Source organism: Rana temporaria, chromosome 4 (genome assembly GCF_905171775.1).
Source record: "Rana temporaria chromosome 4, aRanTem1.1, whole genome shotgun sequence".
NCBI lineage: Eukaryota > Metazoa > Chordata > Amphibia > Anura > Ranidae > Rana > Rana temporaria.
Genome location: NC_053492.1, coordinates 60,154,153 through 60,179,696, shown reverse-complemented (window position 1 = coordinate 60,179,696; position 25,544 = coordinate 60,154,153). Strand labels below are relative to the sequence as shown.

The window sequence follows — 25,544 nt, the reverse complement described above, 5'->3', positions numbered from 1 at the left end:
GCGCCTCCCGCCCCAGTGTGAAAGCGGCCTAACTATCAAGAGCCATTTAAAGCCAACTAATAAAAAAAGTGTAAATCAGTATTAATAATTTTTCAGAGCCCAAGACAAACAGTAGTAAATCTTAAGGCCCGTACACACGATCAGATTTTACGACGAGAATTGTGTGATGGCAGGCTTTTGTCGGAAAATCCGAACGTTTGTACGCTCCATCGGACAATTGTTGTCGGATTTTCCGACAACAAATGTTGGATAGCATGCTTTAAAATTTTCACACAACAAATGTGTGATGTCGGATTATCCGAACGTGTGTACAGAAGTCCGTTGGAAAAAAATCCAAAGTACAAACACGTATGCTCAGAAGCAATGCTCACCATGAGACAACATTAGCAGAAGTTGGCCAAAGGGTGGCGCTAAAAAGCTGAAAAAACACGTAGTTTCATGCTTGTTGGACGACAATTATTTGCCATTTGTATGCAGAACAAGTTCACAGCCAACGCCCTTCGGACAAAATTTCACGGCTTTGTCCGATGGAAATCCGATGTGTGTACGAGGCATTACAATGACAAATCACTGGTGGAATCATTTAAAAAAATACTAATCTTAACTGTGATGTTCAATTACATATACGGTACATTAAGCTTTATATTTTTACAAATGTCTGAAAATAGCAAATTTCAGGTTTATTATTTATTTATTTAGTTCCTATGAAAAACTGTTACTGGAAAAATAAACATCACTTTCCCATAATCCCAAGCATAATTAAAGAAATTAATAAATACTAAATGCTTATTTTAAAACCCAACTCCAACTCCAATTATTGGTCTATTTGTGAATAGTCTTGGGAAAAGATAGGACCTGAAATCAAAATGCTTTCTGTCTATGAACCTACTGGAGAGATCTCCTCACACTTCCTGTCCAGATGTCAGACAGAACAGGAAGTGAGGGGAAAGTCTTTATCAGAGAGAAAGAACAGCATTTAAAGACTTAAAGATCTTGCCCTTCACTTGTCATTTCAAAACATAAAAAAAAAAAAGTTTTGTCTGGATTTTGGCCTTAACCCTATTGCTATCCGCCCATAACTATATATAAACAAACTCATGGCCACAATAGCAGCTGAGGGTTTGTTTACATTTTGTCAGATGCCCTTGGCCTTTCACATAGTGATTTGGGTGGCTTCAATGTGCCTGTAACAGAAACAGTAGTGCAAATACCGTGTTTCCCTGAAAATAAGCCCGGGTCTTATATTAATTTTGGCAACAAAAGACACAGTAGGGCTTATTTTCTGGGTTAGGTCTTACCATGTAATGTGTCGTTTTCTCTCCCCGCCTGATAGGAATCCCCAGTGTGAACTGAGTTAAAATTGTAAAATCCTATAATCCACTCTATTACAGTATTATATAATGTACAATGTGTGTGTTTCTGTAATATAATTGTGCCAAATACCTTCGTCATAGCGCCGCTCTGCGATTCTGTGACCTGCCGGAGCTCTCCTCCCCGCAATTATATTACAGAAACACACACACTGTACATTATATACTACTGTAATAGAGTGGATTATAGGATTTTACAAGCATTTTAAATTAGGGCTTATATTCGTGGTGGGGCTTTTATTTCAGCCCTCTTGGAAAATAACGCTAGGTCTTATTTTCGGGGTAGGTCTTACTTTCTGGGAAACACGGTATGTAATGTACAAATTAGGGTTGTCCCGATACCGATACTAGTATCGGTATCGGGACCGATTCCAAGTATTTGCGGGAGTACTCGTACTCCCGCAAATACCCCCGATACCAAAATAGAATACTTAGCCCCCACCTCCCCCGCCGCCGCCACCGTTCCGCCGCATCCCCGCTACCGCCGACTGTGTAATACGCGCCGGGAACATTACAGCTTTGAATAGCTGTAATGATTCGCGCCGCGTATAGACACTCCCCCTTGCTCGGGTGAACTGTCCAATCCCGAGCGAGGGGGAGTGTCTATACGCAGCGCGGCGCCAATCATTACAGCTATTCAAAGCTGTAATGTTCCCAGCGCGTATTACACAGTCGGCGGTAGCGGGGATGCAGGTAAGCGGGACATAGCTGGATATGGGGGGGAGACATGGCTGCATGGGGGGAGACATGGCTACATGGGGGGAGACATGGCTGCATGGGGGGAGACATGGCTGCATGGGGGGAGACATGGCTACATGGGGGGAGACATGGCTACATGGGAGGAGACATGGGGGGAGACATGGCTACATGGGGGGAGACATGGCTGGATGGGGGGGAGACATGGCTGGATGGGGGGGGAGACATGGCTGGATGGGGGGGAGACATGGCTGGATGGGGGGAGACATGGCTGGATGGGGGGAGACATGGCTGGATGTGGGGAGACATGGCTGGATGGGGGGAGACATGGCTGGATGGGGGGGAGACATGGCTGCATGGGGGGAGACATGGCTGGATATGGGGGGGACATGGCTGGATATGGGGGGAGACATGGCTGCATGGGGGGGAGACATGGCTGGATATGGGGGGAGACATGGCTGCATATGGGGGGACATAGCTGCATATGGGGGGGACATGGCTGGATATGGGGGGGACATGGCTGGATATGGGGGGGACATGGCTGGATAATGGGGGGACATGGCTGCATATGGGGGGGACATGGCTGGATATGGGGGGGGGACATGGCTACATATGGGGGGGGACATGGCTGCATATGGGGGGGACATGGCTGCATCTGGGGGGGACATGGCTGCATCTGGGGGGGACATGGCTGCATCTGTGGGGGGACATGGCTGCATTTGTGGGGAGACATGGCTGCATTTGGGGACACATTTAAAAAAAGTATCGGTATTCGGTATCGGCGAGTACTTGAAAAAAAGTATCGGTACTTGTACTCAGTCCTAAAAAAGTGGTATCGGGACAACCCTAGTACAAATAGTAACATACAAATTGCAACTGGCATCATTTTATTTTACAGGACTTCTGTTTTTAGAAAATATGCAATGTTTTGGGGGTTTAAGTGTGTTTTAATAAAAAAAAAGACATATTTTAGTAAGCAAAAGCAGTAAACAACTTATTTTTTTTTTTTTTTTGCTATGCAGGCCCTCGAACAAGGTCTAGGAATTGCTCAGGTTAAAGTTCCAGATATTATCCAGCAGATGACCAATAGCAGTGGGACTATTGTTAACAATGTAGCAGAGGTGTCAGCAGTAGTGAACATCTTGGGATCCATATCCAGCATGGCAGCCGCCCAGAACTGCACGTTTGACCCAAATGTTGTCACGGTAATTGGTCCATTTTACTATCATGCAATGTGTGGCATTAGCAGACATGACTGCAGTAGGAGGAATCAGTGCATTTTTTTTTTTTTTCTTGATGGTCTTAATCTATTTTTTGAATGGTTGATTATAAACTCAATGGGGTTGATTGACTAAACTGGAAAGTGCAAAATCTGGTGCAGCTGTGCATGGTATCAGCTTCTAACTTCAGCTTGTTCAATGAAGCTTTGACAAAATACCTGGAAGCCGATTGGTTACTGTTATGACCCTGACAGTGAGAGGACTCTTTTTAAAGGTTAGACCGCAGCTGTAGAGGCTTATCAGAAATGAACCACCAGATCACTCTCACTGAACAATAAGAGTTTGGGGTTATATCATCATATCCTCTAATGGAAACAAATATGAGAGTAATAGCTTAATTCCTCTTAAGCATTAACTAATGAATACAATCCGGATACTACAAGTATAAAGTCTTGTTTAAGTATTTTCAACAATAAAGGGTAGTAGTAATACAGGTATTGTAGGATATTTCCACACTGGTATCAATAGAGTGAAATCTGTCTGCTGTAACTGATGCTAGTATATAGTAATAAGTATAGAGTGAGAGACACAGTTCTGAGATAGACTAGGAATCACTGTTATTATAAGAAGCTGGTTCCAGTTATACTTGCGGTTTAGGAGGTAGTCTGTACCAGGAATGTCCGCACAGGAGGAGGTGGTATCTTATACAGCAGTTGTTTGGTAGTAAATTATACTTGCAGTTCAGGAGGTAGTCTATACCAGGGATGTCTGCACAGGAGGAGGTGGCTTTATCCAGTAGGTTCTGAACACACAGAACTTCCAAGGGGTCAGTTGTGGATAGAGGTGCTACAGCGAGTCTGTAGCTTGTCCAGGGTTCCCAGATGGCGGCAGGGTCCAACAGGAATATCCGAACACCCTGCCGCCATTCCCGGGAGTTTAAATAGCCCGGGCTGTGGGCTGAGCTGAGCGCCACACGCTGGAACGCACTTCCGCGTTCCAACGTGGAGCGCAGACGTCCGCGCACCGGAAGTGACGCGGACGTGTATCTGAATGGAGCGCAGCTGTCATAAGTGACAAGCCTGCGCTCCATGTAAAAGGAGTAACGCTGACGGCGTTACATACTCCCCTCCTCAAGGGGGCACCTCCGGGGCGCCCAGTAAGAGATGGTTTATTAGGATATTTATGATGAAACTGCTTAATGAGTCGAGGAGCATGAATATTTGAAGAACATTCCCAGGAATCATCTGTGGGAGAATAGCCTTTCCAACTAATCAAATATTGAATAGAGGATCCTCTCTTCCTAGAATCAAGAATCTTCTCTACCTGATATTCAGTTTCACCAAAAACTTGAATTGGAGGAGGAGGTTGTGGATCTCTATCTGGAAAGGGATTAGATTTATAAGGCTTAATTAATGAAACATGGAAGGATGGATGAATCTTCCAATCTGAAGGTAGAAGTAATCTAACAGCATTTTTGTTTATTACATGAGAAATTGGGAAAGGTCCTGTGTATTGACGACCAAGTTTCTTTGAAGGAATATTAAGTCGCAGATTCCGAGTGGATAACCATACCAAATCTCCAATCTTGTATGGAGGTGATATTGTTCTATGAGAGTCATAATATTTCTTTTGTCTAATTTGAGCAGCTTCTAGGTTAGAACGGAGAGTATTTAAAGTGTTTTTTATGGTTGAGAAGAAATTCTCAACAGCCGGAACATTATTTGGAAGAAAAGTAGATGGTAAACTATTAGGATGAAACCCATAATTTGCGTAAAAGGGTGAAAACTGAGAAGATGAATTGGAAGCATTGTTATATGCAAACTCTGCATGTGGAAGTAAGTCAACCCAGTCATCTTGAAGGTGAGTGCAATAACAGCGCAAATACTGTTCAAGTGTTTGATTGACACGTTCCGTTTGCCCGTTTGTTTGGGGATGATAAGCAGTAGACCTGCGATGATCTATTTGTAATGTTTGGCAAAGGGCTCTCCAAAACTTGGAAATAAACTGTGACCCACGATCCGAAATGATTTGGGATGGAAGACCATGCAATTTAAGAATATTAGATACAAAAGCCCTTGCTGTTTCTTGAGAAGTAGGTAATTTTTTCAAAGGTACAAAATGGGCCATCTTGGTTAATATATCAACAGTGACCATGATGGTGTTAGCTCCATTTGATCTAGGAAGATCTACTATGAAATCCATGGAAATAACATCCCAAGGTCTATTAGGTATTGGGATGGAGGTTAATAAACCATAGGGAGGTTTCCTTGAATGCTTGTTGATGGCACAAGTGTGGCAAGAACTCACATAGTCGTGAACAGTTTTTGTCAGATGAGGCCACCAATAATTTCTCTTCAGTAAATGAAGGGTTTTACTAATACCAGGATGACCTGCAAGTGGGGCATCGTGGAGTTGTTTTAATAGTATGAGTTGTAAACTTGGTGGAACATAGATCTTGTTGTTGAAAGTTAATAGTCCATTAGACTCCTGTTGTAGACCTTTAGGGAGTTGAGATTTGTCTTTGGAAAGAGTTTGAATGAGCAACTTATTAAATGTCAAAGTTGTTCCAATGAATCGGTTGGAGGGAATAATGGAAAGTGGAGGAATGTCCATGGATTGATCTTCATTCATACGAGATAAAGAATCTGCTTTAATATTCTGAGTACCCGGGAGGTATGAAATGACGAAATCAAATCGATCAAAAAATAAACTCCATCTGACTTGACGGGCAGAAAGAGTTTTACAAGTTTTAAGATGCTGTAAATTACGATGGTCAGTGAGAATAGTGATGGGGTGTGTAGAACCCTCCAGAAGGTGTCTCCAGTTTGCGAGAGCGTCCTTTATTGCTAACAGTTCCTTCTCACCAATCGGATAGTTCTTTTCAGCTGGTGATAAAGTTCTGGAATAAAAGGCAACAGGATGTAGTGGTTGTGATAATGTGGGTCGTTGGGAAAGTACAGCACCCAAGGCAAAATGTGAGGCATCAACTTCCAAAGTGAAATGAAACATTGGATTGGGTAGTTGGAGAATGGGAGCTGAAGAGTAACTGAGCTTAAGTGTTTCAAAGGATTTCTGTGCTTCCTTGGACCAAATGAAAGGTATCTTAGAACTGGTTAAACTAGTAAGTGGTCTCACAATTGATGAGAAATTTTTAATGAATTTTCTATAATAATTAGAAAATCCAAGGAATCTCTGAAGGGCCTTTCTAGACTGGGGAGAAGGCCAGGACAAAATGCAATCCACTTTAGTATGGTCCATCTGAACTCCGTCAGGAGTGATTTGATAACCAAGAAAGGAGATAGTCGTCTGATTGAAGACGCACTTCTCAAGTTTTGCATATAGAGAGTGAATTCTGAGCCTATCCAGAATCCAACGCACATGCTTGTGATGTTCCTCCAGAGTATCAGAGTAAATTAATATGTCATCCAAGTAAATAACAACACAAATGTCAAGCAGATCATGAAAAATATCGTTAATAAACCACTGAAAAGTTGCTGGGGCATTACATAAGCCGAAAGGCATTGCACAATACTCGAAAAGCCCGTATCGAGTTTTAAAGGCAGTCTTCCACTCATCTCCAGAGCGGATCCTTATCAGATTATAGGCACCTCTGAGGTCCAGCTTTGTGTAGATCTTAGCTGTTTGTAAACGTTCAATAAGTTCTGGAATGAGTGGTAATGGATATCTATTCTTTATAGTGATGTTATTGAGGGATCGATAATCTATTATTGGTCGAAGTGATCCATCCTTATTTTTTACAAAAAATAGAGCTGCACTAGCTGAAGAAGTGGAGGGCCTTATAAATCCTTTTTTAAGGTTCTCATCCAAGTAATCTTTTAGGTGTATAAGCTCTGGTTGTGAAAGGGGGTAAATCCGAGCGGTAGGGATAGGACTGTCAGAAATTAAGTCAATAGGACAATCATAAATCCTATGTGGAGGAAGTTTATCTGCGTTAGTCTTACTGAACACATCAGCGAAATCTTGTAAGTAATTTGGTAGATTAGTAGGATGAACTTCTGAAAAGGAGATGATACATGGAGGATGACAGAATTCTGTACAATAAGTAGACTGTAAGGAAAGGGATCTTGTGGACCAAAGAATAGTAGGCTGATGAAGATGCAACCAAGGTAGACCTAAAACTATAGGGAAAACTGGAGATGAAATAATATCAAAATTGAGAATCTCTGTGTGGCCAGTGGCACAAGAAACTGTTAAGGGAACTGTCTGAGATGTAACTGGACCGAAAGAAGAGTTAGAACCATCAATAAAGTGAGTGACACTGGAATCTGCTTTAACACACTGGGAATTTTATTAGCTTTTACAACATTTGAATCAATGAAATTGCCACATGCCCCGCTGTCGACCATTGCTTCAATGGAAATCTTTCCTTGATCCCACTGTAGGGTGAGAGGAACAAAAATATAATGATTAGATATGGTTCCAGGTGAATTTAATTTACTAATGTGGGAGAAATTACCTTCTGAATTCTTCTTGAGAAGAGGACAGGTGGAAACGATATGGTCAGGAGCAGAACAATATAGGCAAAGATTGTTAGCTCTGCGGCGCTGTTTCTCTGCAGAAGTTAAAGGTCCTTTAATAACACTAAGATCCATTGGAGAATCTTTGGGAGGTGATCTAGACCTCCTGAAGGGAGTGACAGAATAAGTAATGGCACGTTCGGTCTTTCTTTCGCGAAGGCGACGATCAATAGTCACTGAGAGGTGCATAAGATCTTCCAAAGTAGTGGGTAGGTCAACGCGGGCAAGCTCATCCTTCATGGCCTCAGATAAACCCAAACGGAACTGGTTTCTGAGAGAAATATCAGACCATTGAGTTTCTCTGCACCAACATTTGAATTCTGAAATAAAATCTTCAACAGGCCGCCTTCCCTGTTTAAGACTCCTGATTGAATTCTCAGCTGTTAACTGTTTGTTGGGATCTTCATATAACAAAGACATTTCATCAAGAAATGTGTCAAAATCTCCTAGGAGATCTCCGTGTTCTTCTACGTAGGTGTCAGCCCATACCCTGGGCTCACCTTTAAGATAAGTAATTAATGTAAGGATCTTTATCCTATCAGAATGATAAGTATGTGGCCGCAGTTCAAACATCAATCGGCATGAACTAATAAACTGTCTGTAATTTTTTCTATCTCCAAAAAAAGGTTCCGGAGAACAGGCCTTTGGTTCAGGTCTTTCCCTGGCTTGTGCAAAATTTTGATCTCTTAAAGCATCATTCTGCATACGTAACTCATTCATGTTGGTGGTAAGATTATCAACCCTTTGAGAGAGTGCAACTAAATGATTTGCAAGGTCAGCTGGATCCATTTTAAAGATATATGTATATATATATATATCCTTTCTTCCTTATTTTTTGGGGTTCGGATATTATGTTATGACCCTGACAGTGAGAGGACTCTTTTTAAAGGTTAGACCGCAGCTGTAGAGGCTTATCAGAAATGAACCACCAGATCACTCTCACTGAACAATAAGAGTTTGGGGTTATATCATCATATCCTCTAATGGAAACAAATATGAGAGTAATAGCTTAATTCCTCTTAAGCATTAACTAATGAATACAATCCGGATACTACAAGTATAAAGTCTTGTTTAAGTATTTTCAACAATAAAGGGTAGTAGTAATACAGGTATTGTAGGATATTTCCACACTGGTATCAATAGAGTGAAATCTGTCTGCTGTAACTGATGCTAGTATATAGTAATAAGTATAGAGTGAGAGACACAGTTCTGAGATAGACTAGGAATCACTGTTATTATAAGAAGCTGGTTCCAGTTATACTTGCGGTTTAGGAGGTAGTCTGTACCAGGAATGTCCGCACAGGAGGAGGTGGTATCTTATACAGCAGTTGTTTGGTAGTAAATTATACTTGCAGTTCAGGAGGTAGTCTATACCAGGGATGTCTGCACAGGAGGAGGTGGCTTTATCCAGTAGGTTCTGAACACACAGAACTTCCAAGGGGTCAGTTGTGGATAGAGGTGCTACAGCGAGTCTGTAGCTTGTCCAGGGTTCCCAGATGGCGGCAGGGTCCAACAGGAATATCCGAACACCCTGCCGCCATTCCCGGGAGTTTAAATAGCCCGGGCTGTGGGCTGAGCTGAGCGCCACACGCTGGAACGCACTTCCGCGTTCCAACGTGGAGCGCAGACGTCCGCGCACCGGAAGTGACGCGGACGTGTATCTGAATGGAGCGCAGCTGTCATAAGTGACAAGCCTGCGCTCCATGTAAAAGGAGTAACGCTGACGGCGTTACAGTTACTATGCAGAGCTTCACCAGATGTTGCACTCTCCAGTTTTAGTAAATCGACCCCTGTATGATACTGCTGTGCCGACCTCGCTACCAAGTATTGCCTCCAAGAGACTATAATTTCTCTTCCACCAAAAGAAGACCCGACCTGCTAGCAATTTTTTGTTTTTTACTTCTTACTTTTTTTTTCAATTAGATCATTTTTGTAAAACTTTTCTTTCCAAATAAAGAACAGTTACAGGCCGTTTCTTTCATAGTAAACAGGTATCAAAAGTTTGCAGTGTTTCCAGACAAAGCAAATATAAGTAATCACTGTATAGCCCAGGGCTCAAAATTTCAAGTCCTGAGCTACTAGCCAGGCCTCAAGAGTTACTCGCCACCAGTTGCCCCACCTAATTCATACACTGCCCTGCGCCTAATTGCACCCATAAACACGCCCTCGTAGATTATCTCATGGAATGACAATGTTTCATGCAGAATCAAGTCAAAAAATTAAATATTACCAACAACAACTTTAACAAAATGGGACAGGGCACTGGGAGCAGACCAGAGAGACAGGGCACTGGGGGCAGACCAGAGGGACAGGGCACTGGGGGCAGACCAGAGGGACAGGGCACTGGGGGCAGACCAGAGGGACAGGGCACTGGGGGCAGACCAGAGGGACAGGGCAGTGGGGGCAGACCAGAGGGACAGGGCACTGGGGTCAGACCAGAGGGACAGGGCACTGGGGTCAGACCAGAGGGACAGGGCACTGGGGGCAGACCAGAGGGACAGGGCACTGGGGTCAGACCAGAGGGACAGGGCACTGGGGTCAGACCAGAGGGACAGGGCACTGGGGTCAGACCAGAGGGACAGGGCACCGGGGGCAGACCAGAGGGACAGGGCACTGGGGGCAGACCAGAGGGACAGGGCACTGGGGTCAGACCAGAGGGACAGGGCACTGGGGTCAGACCAGAGGGACAGGGCACCGGGGGCAGACCAGAGGGACAGGGCACTGGGGGCAGACCAGAGGGACAGGGCACTGGGGGCAGACCAGAGGGACAGGGCACTGGGGGCAGACCAGAGGGACAGGGCACTAGAACTGGGTCTCTTCCCCATTCTCTTGCTGTCTCCTCTGCAACTCCCATCCATCCTCTCTCTTTCTCCCATTCATCTCATCATCAGGAGCCTGTGTGTGCGGCTCCACGCTTGCATGTCCCCACTTCCCCCTTTTATTCAGGCTGGCAGAGAGGAGAGGAGCTGTAGCACAGCGGGAGGGAGTACAATCCAGCGCTGAGATCCACACAACTGCACAGCCATTGACACCATAGCACAGCGCACACTGACAGCGCACAGCACACATTGAGACCAGTCTGCTCACAGTGCTCAGGCTGAACTGCTGGACACTTACATAGAGCACAAGGAGAAGAAAATGGCACAAACTAGAAGGCTGCCGCTCTCATGTCAGGGCAACTTTCAGTGAGCGCTGCACCGGAGTGGTAATTTTTGCAATCCTCCACCTCACTCATTACTTTCTGCTCTCCAGCTACATTGGTCGGGGCCCGGGGGAGGGGGGCAGGCTCAGAGAAGTCATACTGTTAGGTCCCATGGCTTAATGAGAATTGTAAGGAGAGCACCTGTGTACTGCTCTGCCTGTGCGCGGCTCACCAGACTACTTTTCCCGAGCATGCACCTTTCCTCTTCGGCCGCCAATCTCATCGAGACTCTAAGTGTAGGCACAGATTGCAGGGAGATTGGTCATGCAGCCCTGTCATCACTCGCCCCCAGCTTAAATCCACTCGCTAAATGCTAGTAGGCGAGTGGACATTTTGAGGGCTGGTATAGCCAATACATAAAACAAAGAATGCAGGTGTTTTAGTATGCTGACAGCTTTGAGTTGGTAACAATACAATAACATAAAAATTAGTCAGACAGAATACTTAAAAACTACACTGTAATATTAAGGCGATATGCTGGTGGATACAGTAGAACAGGGATGAACATAAAGCAATTAAACTGGATTTTTAAGGTGCAAAAAATACACAAATTTATATAAAAAAATACATTTTATTATACAAAAATAGAAAAGATCTAAAAATCCATCATATATTCAATAGAATTTCATAAATGCAAGCAGACAATTCTCTCGACATGTTTCGACATATAATTTGGCTTCTTCAGGAGTTTGTCACGCACTACTGAAATATAAATTAAAATATAAATTAAGAATATCACATAATATAGACACAAAGAAACAAAAATAAACACATTAAAAAAATACACAATAATGTATAAATGATGACCAGATCATTATCAATGTCATAACCAGGATGCCTACTGGTATATACAATAAAAGAACAGGGGTCTCCAAACTTGTTAAATAAAGGGCCAGTTTACTATCCTTCAGACTTTAGGGGGGCCAGATGTTAGTGTCAAATTAAAAAAAGTAAATAAACACAATACATACAGTATACTGTAATCTTATAGATTACAATACTGTATGAAAAAAATACACACACCCCTTGTCACTTGCAGAATTGAGCGATAGTGATTTGTGGGGAAATTCGTCATCAAAAAATTAAACGTAATAATTTTTATTATTATTATTATATTATTTGTTATAATTATTTATATTTACTTATTATATTATTAAATACGATTTTGTGTTTCAAATTTTATTATACCCGGGATGTCTACTTGACTTTTTTTTGGACAGATTTAAGTGAGTTATTTCTAAGGCCTCGTACACACGACCGAGTTTCTCGGCAAAAACCAGCAAGAAACTTGCTGGGAGATATTTTTTGCCGAGGAAACCGGTCGTGTGTACATTTTCGTTAAGGAAACTGTCGAGAAACTCGACGAGCCAAAAAGAGAGCATGTTCTCTATTTCCTTGACGGAAATGGAGACATTGGGTTGTCGAGTTTCTCGACGGCTTCACAAGGAACACGACGAGCAAAACTATGTGTTTCGCCCGTCGAGTTTCTCGGTCGTGTGTACGAGGCCTAAGAATTACAGGCCTACCATGTAAAACGCCAAATTTCCATGCAAAATAAATGTACCGCTTTCAGCACCTAAAATCTGAATTAATCATGCCGCCAGGGAGGTTAGATGGGGAGAAATATAACTCTAAACTCTAAAGCTAAAACTGCTCCCTTATATAATATCTTTTATCTGTGTATTTATCGTTTTTTCTGGAGTTCAGCTTTAAAATGTTGTGTTTCTTTGCAGAAATTCCTCACTCTTGCCAGCAACCTAATCGATCCTGACTTTTCCCCGTTGTGGAGAAGCTCCACAAGTCCACCAGCTTCAAAAATGCTACAGTCTGTAGAATGCTTCTGCCAGCTCCTGCAGACAGGAAATCAAACTTTTGAGATTGACCTTGAAAATATCCAAATAAAGGGCAACTCTTATGAGCAAGGACATGTGGGAGAAGATTATCAAAAGAACTTTGCCACAGTCAGCCTATCTATAGATAAGCAGACAATATCATCTCTCCTTAAACAAAACAACCTCAAGATCACTAGCGTGGTGTTCAACACCATCGGAAACCTCTTACCAAGTACGTTTGAGAACAGCAATGATTCACAGCTAAACAGCATTGTGCAGTCTACCTCCATAAAGCTGTCAGATTCAAGCTATGCTTCAACCAATATCGAAATGTCATTCGTGGTGATGAATACATCACGTAAAATGTATTCTCAGCACTGTGTGTTCTGGGACTTCTCTCTGCCAGGCTTTGGTGGGTCTTGGTCAGATGCTGGATGTACATCAATATTGGGGACTAATGCGACATTCTGCAGTTGTAGCCACTTGACCTCCTTTGCCGTACTTATGTCGATCAATGTAGGTTCTTTGGCACTAATTGAAGAAATTACTTATGCTGGTCTTGGGCTTTCCATATTGTCTCTTTGCATCTCTGTCTTCATAGAAGGCTTTGTGTGGAAGACAGTTACGAGGACCAATATCTCATATTTCCGACACATCTCTCTGATCAACATTACAGTGTCCTTGCTATGTGCAGACGTGTTCTTCTTGTCATCTGCCTTTCCTTCAATAATTGCAAAGCAATTGATCTGCCTGACAATAACCTTCCTAAACCACTTTTTCTACCTGGCCCTTTTTTTCTGGACCTTTGCTCAAAGTGTAATGCTCCTTCACCAACTCCTTTTTGTGTTCCACCATTTACGAAAAAGGATATTTGTCTCCCTTTCATTTACTGCTGGATATTTTTTGCCAGCTATTATTGCTGCTGGCACTTTTTTGTACTATTACCCAAAAGGCAAATACCGCCATGAAAAAGTCTGTTGGTTGAACCCAGAAAGCGGAGCTATCTATGCGTTTGCGGTCCCAGCTGGATCCATTATTGTGTTTAACTTCCTTACCCTGCTGGTAGTGATAGCCAAGTTGTCCCGACCATCAGTTTCTGAAGCCAACCAAGCAGATAAAGAGACTGCTAAGAGCATCCTAAAGGCCATTGTGGTTTTAACGCCTGTGTTTGGTTTAACTTGGTCTTTTGGCTTTGCCTTGTTAACGAATCTTGACGACCTAACAAGACAAGTCTTTACCTATGGATTTGCTGGGATGAATGCTTTTCAGGTAAAACACAGCCCAAGAAAAATGGCTAATGTAATTATTGTTAATTGCATATTAGATCTTAAAGCAAATATAAACCCTAACTGATTGACATTTGCTAAACCGCTGTTTAATTTAAAAAAAATTGGAGACATTGGCGTAGATTCACGAATGGCGTATGTTTGTGCGGGCGTAACGTATCCCATTTACGTTACGCCCGCAAGTGCCGTATTCTCAAAAAAATGTTGCGGCGGCGTAGCATAAAAAGGCCGGCGTAAGCCCGCCTAATTCAAATTGTGAAGAGGTGGGCGTGTGTTATGTAAATTAACCATGACCCGACGTGATTGACGTTTTTCACGAATGGCGAATTCTCTAGCATTAGTTCTCTATCATTGCTTTGGTCTCGCTCCCTGATAGTGACAATATTGGGCCATGCCTACACATTCACAACGTGTCAGCATAGTCGCTTATAGTAAGTACCATGGTTGAGTGTGAACACAATTCTGAGACGGTTATCACCCTATATCAAGGGTTGCCTGAACAAGGACCAGCAGGATAGCCATGTGCTATTTTAATGAAAGCTGCAGATTTTAAAAGTCACAATAATATTGTAAATCTTATTTGAGGCTTTAGTGATTGTGTTTAGTTTCTTCATTTTTTTTAAATAGCTTTTATATTATATAAGTCTGCGATAAAGCCTATTGTTCTATATTAACTACAATTACGGTCTGATATATTACCAAAAGTATTGATACACCTGCCTTTACATGCACATGAACTTTAATGGCATCCCAGTCTTATGCCGCGTACACACAATCGGAATTTCCGACAAGAAAACCACGGATTTTTTTCCAACGGAATGTTGGCTTAAACCTGTGTTGCATACACACGGTCACACAAATGTTGTCGGAAATTTCGAACGTCAAGAACGCGGTGACGTACAACACTACGACATGCCGAGAAAAATGAAGTTCAATGATTCAATGACATCCTATGAATGCGTAGGATTTTTGTGTTTGTGTGTCAGAATTGCATACAGAACTTTTCCCGTCTAAAAATTTGAGAACCAGCTCCGATGGGGCCTACACACGGTCGGAATTTCCGACCAAAAGCTCACGTTGAACCTTTCTTGTCAGAAATTCCGATTGTGTGTACGCGGCATGAGTCTGTAGGGTTCAATATTGATTTGGCCCACCCTTTGCAGCTATAACAGCTTCAACTCTTCTGGGAAGGCTGTCCACAAGGTTTAGGAGTGTGTCTATGAAAATGTGTGATCATTCTTCCAGAAGCGCATTTATGAGGTCCGGCACTTATGTTGGACAAGAAAGCCTGGCTCACAGTCTCCGCTCTAATTTATCCCAAAGGTGTTCTACCGGGTTGAGGTCGGGACTCTGTAGAGGTTCCTTTACACCAAACTTGCTCATACATGTCTTTATGGACCTTGCTTTGTGCACTGGAGTATAGTCATGTGGGCACAGGAAGGGGCCATCCTCAAATTGATCACACAAAGTTGGAATATTGTCCAAAATGTCTTGGTGTACTGATGCCTTAAGAGTTCCCTTCACTGGAACTAAGTGGCCAAGTGGCCAAGCCAAACCCCTGAAAAACCCCCACACCACACCGACACCATAATCCCCCCTCCACCAAATGATTTTGATGGGCGGCCCAATACTTTTGACAATATAGTGTGGATGAGTGAGTTTGGGGTCAAACATTCCCATAGACACACTCCTAAATCTTGTGAACAGCCTTCCCAGAAGAGTTGAAGCTGTTATAGCTGCAAACGGTGAGCCAACTCAATATTGAACCCTACGGACTAAGATTAGGATGCCATTAAAATTCATGTGTGTGTAAAGACAAGCAGATGTAGCAGTACGTAGTATTATTCTATGAGATAAATAATTAAGAAATCTGTTTTTAAATCAATAACACTCACGTCTAGATCATCTTTATTTTAAATATCTTACATTCTAATATAAAGCTATAACACTTGTCACATCAGATGTTATGAATTCTCTTCTACATAAACCATTGTACAGTAAAACCTTGGTTTGTGAGCATAATTCGTTCCAGAAACATGCTTGTAATCCAAAGCACTTGTATATCAAAGCATTTTTTTTACAGGGTATAATAGAGAAGAGAGGCACCTCTCATGCCCCGTATACACGATCAGGCTTTTACCCGACCAATCATTTCCTCTGATGAACGGAATTCTATCAGAGGAAAAGAGAACATGTAAACTCCGATGGAATTCACCAGAATTTCTGATGGAAAAACTCTGATAGGGCATACACACGGTCGGAATCTCCTTCAACTTGTCGCTCAGGTACCGACTGACAGGTCAATCCTTCAGTTTCTGGCTACCTTGATCCCGGTGGTTTGTCGAGGCCCTTTTGGATCGCCAGCCTCTCAATGGCGCTCCTCAGAAGGACTCCCCACCGAACAGCAATACAGCTTGGGATCCTCAAAGGTGGGAACCCAGTCGCTCACTGGGTCCCCGTCGCTGTTCAGATGCTCCGGGCCATTGTGGCCCCGGAACCAGGAACACGTGTGGCACGCACCGGCCAGGTAGGCCATAACGCCAGGGCACTTTGATGTGGTCACCCTCAAGGTGGGTGCCACACTCGAAGAAGAAGACCCCGAACCAATGGCGTCTGCCCCAAAAAGACCCCTCCCCAGCATGCACAGCGAGGCTAAACCCTCCTGATTGGCTGCTGGGAAAGAGCACCCAAACCTTGACTCCACTGCTGCCACCTAAAGCACGGGGGTTGGAAGAACACCCCAGCACAGCAGAATAAGCCCACAGCACAGCCAAGCTGAGACAGAGACCCTGTTTAACACATAACAATTTGGATCAGAGTTTAACTACACTTTGATCTCCCTCTAGATTTAACTAGCACCGGTACTGCAAAGTAACCAGGCGCTACAATACATTTAACATCCAACAGGGAGAGGGAAAGCTTCTTATACCATGCACAGTCCTGGCAAGCTAGAGCAGAGATCGTACCAATAGAGTTTTGCTAAGATAATTAAGAAACTCTCAGTTTTAATTCTCCATCCTGTAGCAAAACCTGAATTATCTGTTTTGGGCACACTAACTAACCTTTTAATTTACTAACATTTTGTTGATGCTTTTTCATTTCAACCTTTTCACAGGGATTCTTCATTTTGCTGACTTGCATCACAGAAAAAAAGGTAAGCTTGACCTATACACTCGTTACAAAATTAAGTAAATTTATGTGTACATATAATGTACCAGATTTTTGGAAATGCTGTTTTTCCATTCTACTGTTGTCACACTGTAACTTTCCCCATGAATCAGGTGACTTGCTGTGTATATATATATATATATATATATATATATATACATATACAATTAAATGGTCCCTTTTATCTGGGTAAAGTGGAACAATGTTTGGAGAACTCATATAAAAAAAAGTAATTTCACTTACAAAATGAAAGTAGTAAATGTGAGTATGGGGTAGGGTTGTCTGTACAGAATTTGAAGGTTAGGTTGAAGATACAACAGGTTGAAAAACAGTTTGTTTATAAGCAGGGGCGTCGTTAGGGCGGGGCTTGGTGGGCTGGAGCCCCGAATGGTACCCCGAAAAGCCCCGAGTCTCGGCCGTTTAATTTAACATTATTAGCCCCGAATCGGCGGGTCCCCGTAAAATTAGTCAAGTGCAGTCATTCAAGCTCACTGTCTGTGCCGTGCGAGTGCGACGCATGCACGCTATTCCCAGGATTGGCCAGTGAGATGTCCATCATAGGCGCGCTGTGCTGTTATGATGGACATCACAGTGGACAAATCCGCAGCCGGGACGTGACGTGTCTTGTTTACATTGGCCGGACCCTTCAAATGGGAAAAGCGCGCAAAGCGTGACTTCCCTGACGGCGCAGCTGACAGACTGGAGTCTGTGTGTGACCGAGGAGAAGGCGCCGGACCATGGCGCCGGCGTGGAGAACGGCTGGGCCAGTCGACGGCTAGAGCAGCCAGCCAGCCAGCCAGCGTGAGTGACTCCAGGGGGAGAGCCGGCCCGGGAGGACACCCCACCCGCCCCGGACAACTTAGGAAGCAGGCCGCCGGCGTCAGTCATTTTCAGCTGCTAGTCCAACTCAAAGTAAGCCCTATTTACCATCTCTGCGACGAAGATTTATTTAATATTCTTAATATGTTTTTTTTTTTTATGATTGTCACTGTCAGGTATACTTCCCAAACATAATTTGTGGAAGGAACCCTTTAGCCTTTGGCTCGAGGTTACTGTGGGCCCGAGGCTAGGACAGAACAGGTCAGTGTAAGTGTTGGACAGGTCAGTGTATGTGTTGGACAGAACAGTGTAAGTGTTGGACAGAACAGTGTAAGTGTTGGACAGGACAGTGTTAGTGTTGGACAGGACAGTGTTAGTGTTGGACAGGTCAGTGTGTGTTGGACAGGTCAGTGTTGGACAGGTAAGTGTTGGACAGGTAAGTGTTGGACAGGTCAGTGTGTGTTGGACAGGTCAGTGTGTGTTGGACAGGTCAGTGTTAGTAGGACAGGTCAGTGTGTGTTGGACAGGTCAGTGTTAGTAGGACAGGTCAGTGTGTGTTGGACAGGTCAGTGTTAGTAGGACAGGTCAGTGTTAGTAGGACAGGTCAGTGTTAGTAGGACAGGTCAGTGTTAGTAGGACAGGTCAGTGTTAGTAGGACAGGTCAGTGTTAGTAGGACAGGTCAGTGTTGGACAGGTCAGTGTATGTAGGACAGGTCAGTGTATGTTGGACAGGTCAGTGTATGTTGGACAGGTCAGTGTATGTTGGACAGGTCAGTGTATGTTGGACAGGTCAGTGTTGGACAGGTCAGTGTTGGACAGGTCAGTGTTGGACAGGTCAGTGTTGGACAGGTCAGTGTTGGACAGGTCAGTGTTGGACAGGTCAGTGTATGTAGGACAGGTCAGTGTTGGACAGGTCAGTGTATGTAGGACAGGTCAGTGTATGTAGGACAGGTCAGTGTATGTAGGACAGGTCAGTGTATGTAGGACAGGTCAGTGTATGTAGGACAGGTCAGTGTATGTTGGACAGGTCAGTGTATGTAGGTCAGGTCAGTGTATGTAGGTCAGGTCAGTGTATGTAGGTCAGGTCAGTGTATGTAGGTCAGGTCAGTGTATGTAGGTCAGGACAGGTCAGTGTATGTAAGACAGGTCAGTGTATGTAGGTCAGGACAGGTCAGTGTATGTAAGACAGGTCAGTGTATGTAAGACAGGTCAGTGTATGTAGGTCAGGACAGGTCAGTGTGTGTATGTAGGTCAGGACAGGTCAGTGTGTGTATGTAGGTCAGGACAGGTCAGTGTGTGTATGTAGGTCAGGACAGGTCAGTGTGTGTATGTAGGACAGGTCAGTGTGTGTATGTAGGACAGGTCAGTGTGTGTATGTAGGTCAGGACAGGTCAGTGTGTGTATGTAGGACAGGTCAGTGTGTGTATGTAGGACAGGTCAGTGTGTGTATGTAGGACAGGTCAGTGTGTGTATGTAGGACAGGACAGGTCAGTGTGTGTATGTAGGACAGGACAGGTCAGTGTGTATGTAGGACAGGACAGGTCAGTGTGTGTATGTAGGACAGGTCAGTGTGTGTATGTAGGACAGGACAGGTCAGTGTGTGTATGTAGGACAGGACAGGTCAGTGTGTGTATGTAGGACAGGTCAGTGTGTGTATGTAGGACAGGTCAGTGTGTGTATGTAGGACAGGTCAGTGTGTGTATGTAGGACAGGACAGGTCAGTGTGTGTATGTAGGACAGGACAGGTCAGTGTGTATGTAGGACAGGACAGGTCAGTGTATGTGGGACAGGTCAGGCGTCAGAAACAACCCTGAAAGACATGCTAGTGTGCCTAAGAGCTTCCTTGCATGCTGATCTCATGGAGTGTGTAACTGACATTCATACACACACACACGTCAGTGTGTGTACTGACACACGCGCGCATAGGTCAGGTGAGTCGCACCGCGCCCCCCCCCCCCCCCCCCGGTTCCGGCTTCGGGCTGAAGCCCCTGGTCTTTTTGCTACCTAGCAACGCCCCTGTTTATAAGGTTGCAGGTTGGGGATGTGCGTCTACAGGAACAGGCCAACTCAAATCTCTGATAATGGTACTATTTGAATCAATACCCAATGTCAGTGGCAGGGCCGTCTTTAATATTGATTTAACCCTGGCCAAAAAAACCCCCCCCCCCCCCCCATGCAATTTTGCTCACTAACTGCTCTGAGACATACAATAAATATCAGCTAGAATTAAAATCAGTTTACTGATTGGTTGCCAGAGGTTACAGTGTATCATTGCCACTTACTGACTGGTTGCTAGAGGTTACAGCACACATTACGGCTCACTGATTAGTTGCTAGAGGTTACAGCACATGATTTCTTTTTGTTGATTGGTTGCTAGAGATTACTGTACAGTAAGCCACATACACTGACCTGTCCTACATACACTGACCTGTCCTACATACACACACACACGTCAGTGTGTGTACTGACACACGCGCGCATAGGTCAGGTGAGTCGCACCGCGCCCCCCCCCCCCCCGGTTCCGGCTTCGGGCTGAAGCCCCTGGTCTTTTTGCTACCTAGCAACGCCCCTGTTTATAAGGTTGCAGGTTGGGGATGTGCGTCTACAGGAACAGGCCAACTCAAATCTCTGATAATGGTACTATTTGAATCAATACCCAATGTCAGTGGCAGGGCCGTCTTTAATATTGATTTAACCCTGGCCAAAAAATCCCCCCCCCCCCCATGCAATTTTGCTCACTAACTGCTCTGAGACATACAATAAATATCAGCTAGAATTAAAATCAGTTTACTGATTGGTTGCCAGAGGTTACAGTGTATCATTGCCACTTACTGACTGGTTGCTAGAGGTTACAGCACACATTACGGCTCACTGATTAGTTGCTAGAGGTTACAGCACATGATTTCTTTTTGTTGATTGGTTGCTAGAGATTACTGTACAGTAAGTAATATTGCTCACTGATTGGTTGCTAGAGGTTACAGCACATCATCTCTTCACTGCAGAGGTGCATGATATACATATGAATGCCGCCGGCCTCAGCTATTTACATATGAATCCTGCCGCTATTTACATATGAATGTTCCCGTTATTTACATATGAATGACGGTTATTTACATGTAAACACAGGGTCTGCAGATGAGTCATCTGTACACAACAATAAGGCAGTGCTGAGCAGCATAATGCCTCGTACACACGACCATTTTTCTTGGCAAGAAATAAAACAAAGTTTTTCCTGACGTGATTCCTCTCCAGCCTGACTTGCATACACACGTTCATGCAAAAAAAGTCCGACCAAAGCGCGGTGACGTACAACACGTACGACGGGACAATAAAGGGGAAGTTCCTTTGAAATGGCGCCACCCTTTGGGCTGCATACTTTATTCTGAGCATGCATATTTTTTTTCCCCTCGGAAAAGCATACACACACCCGTTTTTTGCGACGAGAAAAAAAACTGACGGGAAACACGACGAGAAAAAAGAAAGCTGGTTTCAATTTCTTTGCGGGCAGTTTTTTCGTCAAGAGAACTGCTAGGGAGCATACACACGACTTGTTTTAACGACCAATATAAAAAATGGCAGTTTTCTCGCAGTGAGAACCGGTCGTGTGTACAAGGCATTAGTACCAGCACTTCACACTGAGATATCAGAAGACAGCACAGGACTAAAACTTCAAGGGGCAAGGGAATTTAAACTGGGATAATTGGCAAGTATGAGGCAGCTGCTTTGGGTCCCACAACAATGGGACAGCTGCCCCTTTTACCCTGCCTTAAAGACGGCCCTGGTCAGTGGAGGACTAGAGGGTATTTTCTGTTTTAACACAATGCATATCTGACTACACAAACTCATAATTTGAAGCTTTCCAAGGTCAGAGTTGCATCTCACCTAAAATCCAATCAGCCTCTATTCCTTTGGCTGTCTACTCTACACCAGGTGTACGGCACTCAACCTGATAGAAAAGTGTAAATTCTTAAATTTTCTTGTTAATTTTAAAACAATAATTTAAAGAAAATCCTGGCAATGTTTCTTTGCGCATATCTTGTTTGCTTGGTATGCTTTGTCATATTGATTGTCTTCTTATCATTAAACATCAGTGAGTCACAATTAGTATTATTACTGCAATGTAACTGTTGTTCTATCTACATTTAGGTGCGGGAAGCGCTCTTCAACAAGGGGTCCTCAGCTGTAAGTTTCATTTGTGAAGTTTAATTAGAGAATATTGGATTTGGGGTAATTCATTGTATTGGCTAACTAAAAAGAAAGTAGTGAAAGCTTTCAAGGCATGCTGGAATCTCCAGGTCAGAAGAAGCCTGAAGAATGGGCCACTGTGCCTTAAAGACTTGCATTGCAATCTGTTTGATTAGCCAATATATACAGTAATTACCCTAAATTAAAACTTCTACTGTTTCAAAGCTAACACCGTACAACATTCTGCTGCTAAAGTTCTACATGGAATAAGAATATGTTTTTGAAAGACAGTGCTAGTAGTGTTGCAGCACTGATAGCGAGGGCTAATACGTTGAAGGTTCAAAGACTGGACACGGGCGCTTAAGGCCCATACACACGATTGGACTTTTCGACAACAACGGTCCGACGGACAAATGTTCGTTGTGCATGCTCTCAAACTTTCCGGTAACAAATGTCCGATGGAGGATCATTGGATCGTGTGTACACAAGTCCATCGGACTAAAATCCAAAGTACAAACACGCATTCTCAGAACCAATGCTAAACAACAGACAACAATAGCAGAAGTTGCCCAAAGGGTGGCAGTAAAGAGCTGAAAAAACACGTGATTTGGTGAATGTTGGCTGAAAATTTTCTGCCGTGTGTATGCATACCAAGTTCACGGCCAATGCCCCTTCGGACCAAAATCCATGGAAAAGTCTTATGGAAGTCCGATCGTGTGTATGAGGCTTTAGATTGTCTTTGCACTCTTACTCCATCATATTCCGCTGAGGTTTCCAGGAGACATGAGCCCACTATGAATAAATATATGCCTTTCTCTGATTGCCATAACAAAGCTGCACATAGCATCTCACTGCTCTGAGTGAAAAACTGCTGGAATTCAGAAAGGCGAACAACAGATAAGTGTCACCTCCATGCTATTTTTGCAGTGTGGTGACTGTTCCTGCTTGGAGGATTGGGAAAGACAGGGCACACTCAGGCATTGACTGGTCACTATAATATATAGAAGTGGTCTCCAAACTGTGCCCTGAAGGCCAGATGCGGCCCTTTGCTTGCCTTCATCTGGCCCCTGGGGCACAATTCCTCCTAGTGATACTAGACAGTATTCTGACACTAATAATGGGGCACTATTCCTCCTCCTAATACCAAAGATTGGACATAGTTTACTCCCACTGATGCATGAAAAAAAAATATGTTCCCGCTCGCCACAGTCCAGCCCCCCTAAAGTATTAAGGACAGTAATCTGGCCCTTTATTTTGAGAGTTTGGAGACCCCTGGTTTATAGTATAATAGCTGAATACAACAGCTGGCAGAGGGGATTCTTCCATCAATTCTTTACGAGGAGTCTGTTAGATTTCTCTTCTTCATTCTGTGGCCAACATATCACTTGCCACTTCCTCCTGACCCAGTATATATCAGATATAACCAAATACATATGATAAATGTCAATGATACATAAAACTAACAGCTGTTTGGTACTTATATCATGTTAATATAAAAAAATAGAATAACTAATAGAAATAATTTTTTTTTATTTCCCAGAAAACCTCCACAGCCACAACAATGTCCACTTCTGAGTCTTCCAGTGACCACATAAAGAAGAAGTGAGGACCCAGAGTACTGTGATCTCATTTAATGTATTTTGTTACATTCATCAAGACTAAAGGGAAGTTTATGCATTGCCTATATAGGTTGATTAGGTTATCTTTCCTCTGTATGTTAAAAAAAAAAATCTGATGTATATACCGTATGTTTGTGTGATCATATACAGTATGTACCTGTAAACTTAAAGGGAATTAAATGCCTTTTGATTCAAAATGTATATCTAAAATTGATCAGCTTGATGGAAATAATTTGATCAATGTGTGTTAACGTTTACAAAAAACAAATTCCTATATTTAACGTGTATATCTGGATGTACATGGCGGCAAGCATATTTGCTTATTAATAAATATTAGATCTCCGAACTCAGGTAATATTACTTAAGCTTCCTTCCACTTAAGCCCCGGACCTTTAGGCAGCTAAATGCCCAGGCCAGGTTTTGCGATTCGACACTGCGTCGCTTTAACAGACAATTGCGCGGTCGTGCGACGTGGCTCCCAAACAAAATTGGCGTCCTTTTTTCCCCACAAATAGAGCTTTCTTTTGGTGGTATTTGATCACCTCTGCAGTTTTTATTTTTTGCGCTATAAACAAAAATAGAGCGACAATTTTGAAAAAAATGCAATATTTTTTAATTTTGCTATAATAAATATCCCCCAAAAACATATCTAAAAAAAATGTTTCCCTCAGTTTAGGCCGATACGTATTCTTCGACCTAAAAAAAATCACAATAAGCGTTTATGGATTGGTTTGCGCAAAATTTATAGCGTTTACAAAATAGGGGATAGTTTTATTGCATTTTTATTATTTTTATTTTTTTTACTACTAATGGCGGCGATCAGCGATTTTTTTCGTGACTGCGACATTATGGCGGACACTTCGGACAATTTTGACACATTTTTGGGACCATTGTCATTTTCACAGCAAAAAATGCATTTAAATTGCATTGTTTATTGTGAAAATGACAGTTGCAGTTTGGGAGTTAACCACAGGGGGCGCTGTAGGAGTTAGGGTTCACCTAGTGTGTGTTTACAACTGTAGGGGGGTGTGGCTGTAGGACTGACGTCATCGATCGAGTCTCCCTATAAAAGGGATCACTCGATCGATGCAGCCGCCACAGTGAAGCACGGGGAAGCCGTGTTTACATACGGCTCTCCCCGTTCTTCAGCTCCGGGGAGCGATCGCGACGGAGCGGCTATAAACGAATAGCCACGCCGTTGTCCCGGATCGCTCCCCGAGGGAACCCGACCGCCGCATGTAGCGGGGGGGGGGGGGGGGGGCCCGATCGGACCCCCCACCCGCTAGAAGGCAAGGACGTACATGTACGCCCATTTGCCTGTCCGTGCCATTCTGTGGACGTACATATACATGCGGCGGTCGGGAAGTGGTTAAAGTGGTTGTAAAGGCTCAAGGTTTTTTGTTGGACTCGATCGTTTCTTTAACCGATGGTGTGTAGGCACATCAGACCATCAGTCAGCTTCATCGGTTAACCGATGAGAACGGTCCTTCAGTCCGTTCTCATCGGTTTAGACTGATCGTGTGTACAAGGCCTAATACTTACCTGAGCCCCACCGCGATCCACTAATGTGCATGAAAGTGAAAATACTTCTGTGTGCAGCTCCCTCTAA

At 43.6% G+C, this 25,544-nt stretch overlaps 1 protein-coding gene across 1 annotated transcript in view; it reads left to right on the top strand.

Annotated features, from left to right (window-relative positions):
* Nucleotides 1-24,136, top strand: part of LOC120936249 (adhesion G-protein coupled receptor F3-like) — an 81,123-nt gene extending 56,987 nt beyond the window's left edge. The window contains exons 13-17 of the mRNA XM_040348468.1: nucleotides 3,089-3,271; nucleotides 12,760-14,127; nucleotides 17,260-17,298; nucleotides 22,278-22,313; nucleotides 23,857-24,136. Coding sequence (XP_040204402.1) covers nucleotides 3,089-3,271; nucleotides 12,760-14,127; nucleotides 17,260-17,298; nucleotides 22,278-22,313; nucleotides 23,857-23,922 — 1,692 coding nt within the window. The 3' untranslated portion in view covers nucleotides 23,923-24,136. The remainder of the gene's footprint in view (nucleotides 1-3,088; nucleotides 3,272-12,759; nucleotides 14,128-17,259; nucleotides 17,299-22,277; nucleotides 22,314-23,856) is intronic.
* Nucleotides 24,137-25,544: the final 1,408 nt, after the last annotated feature.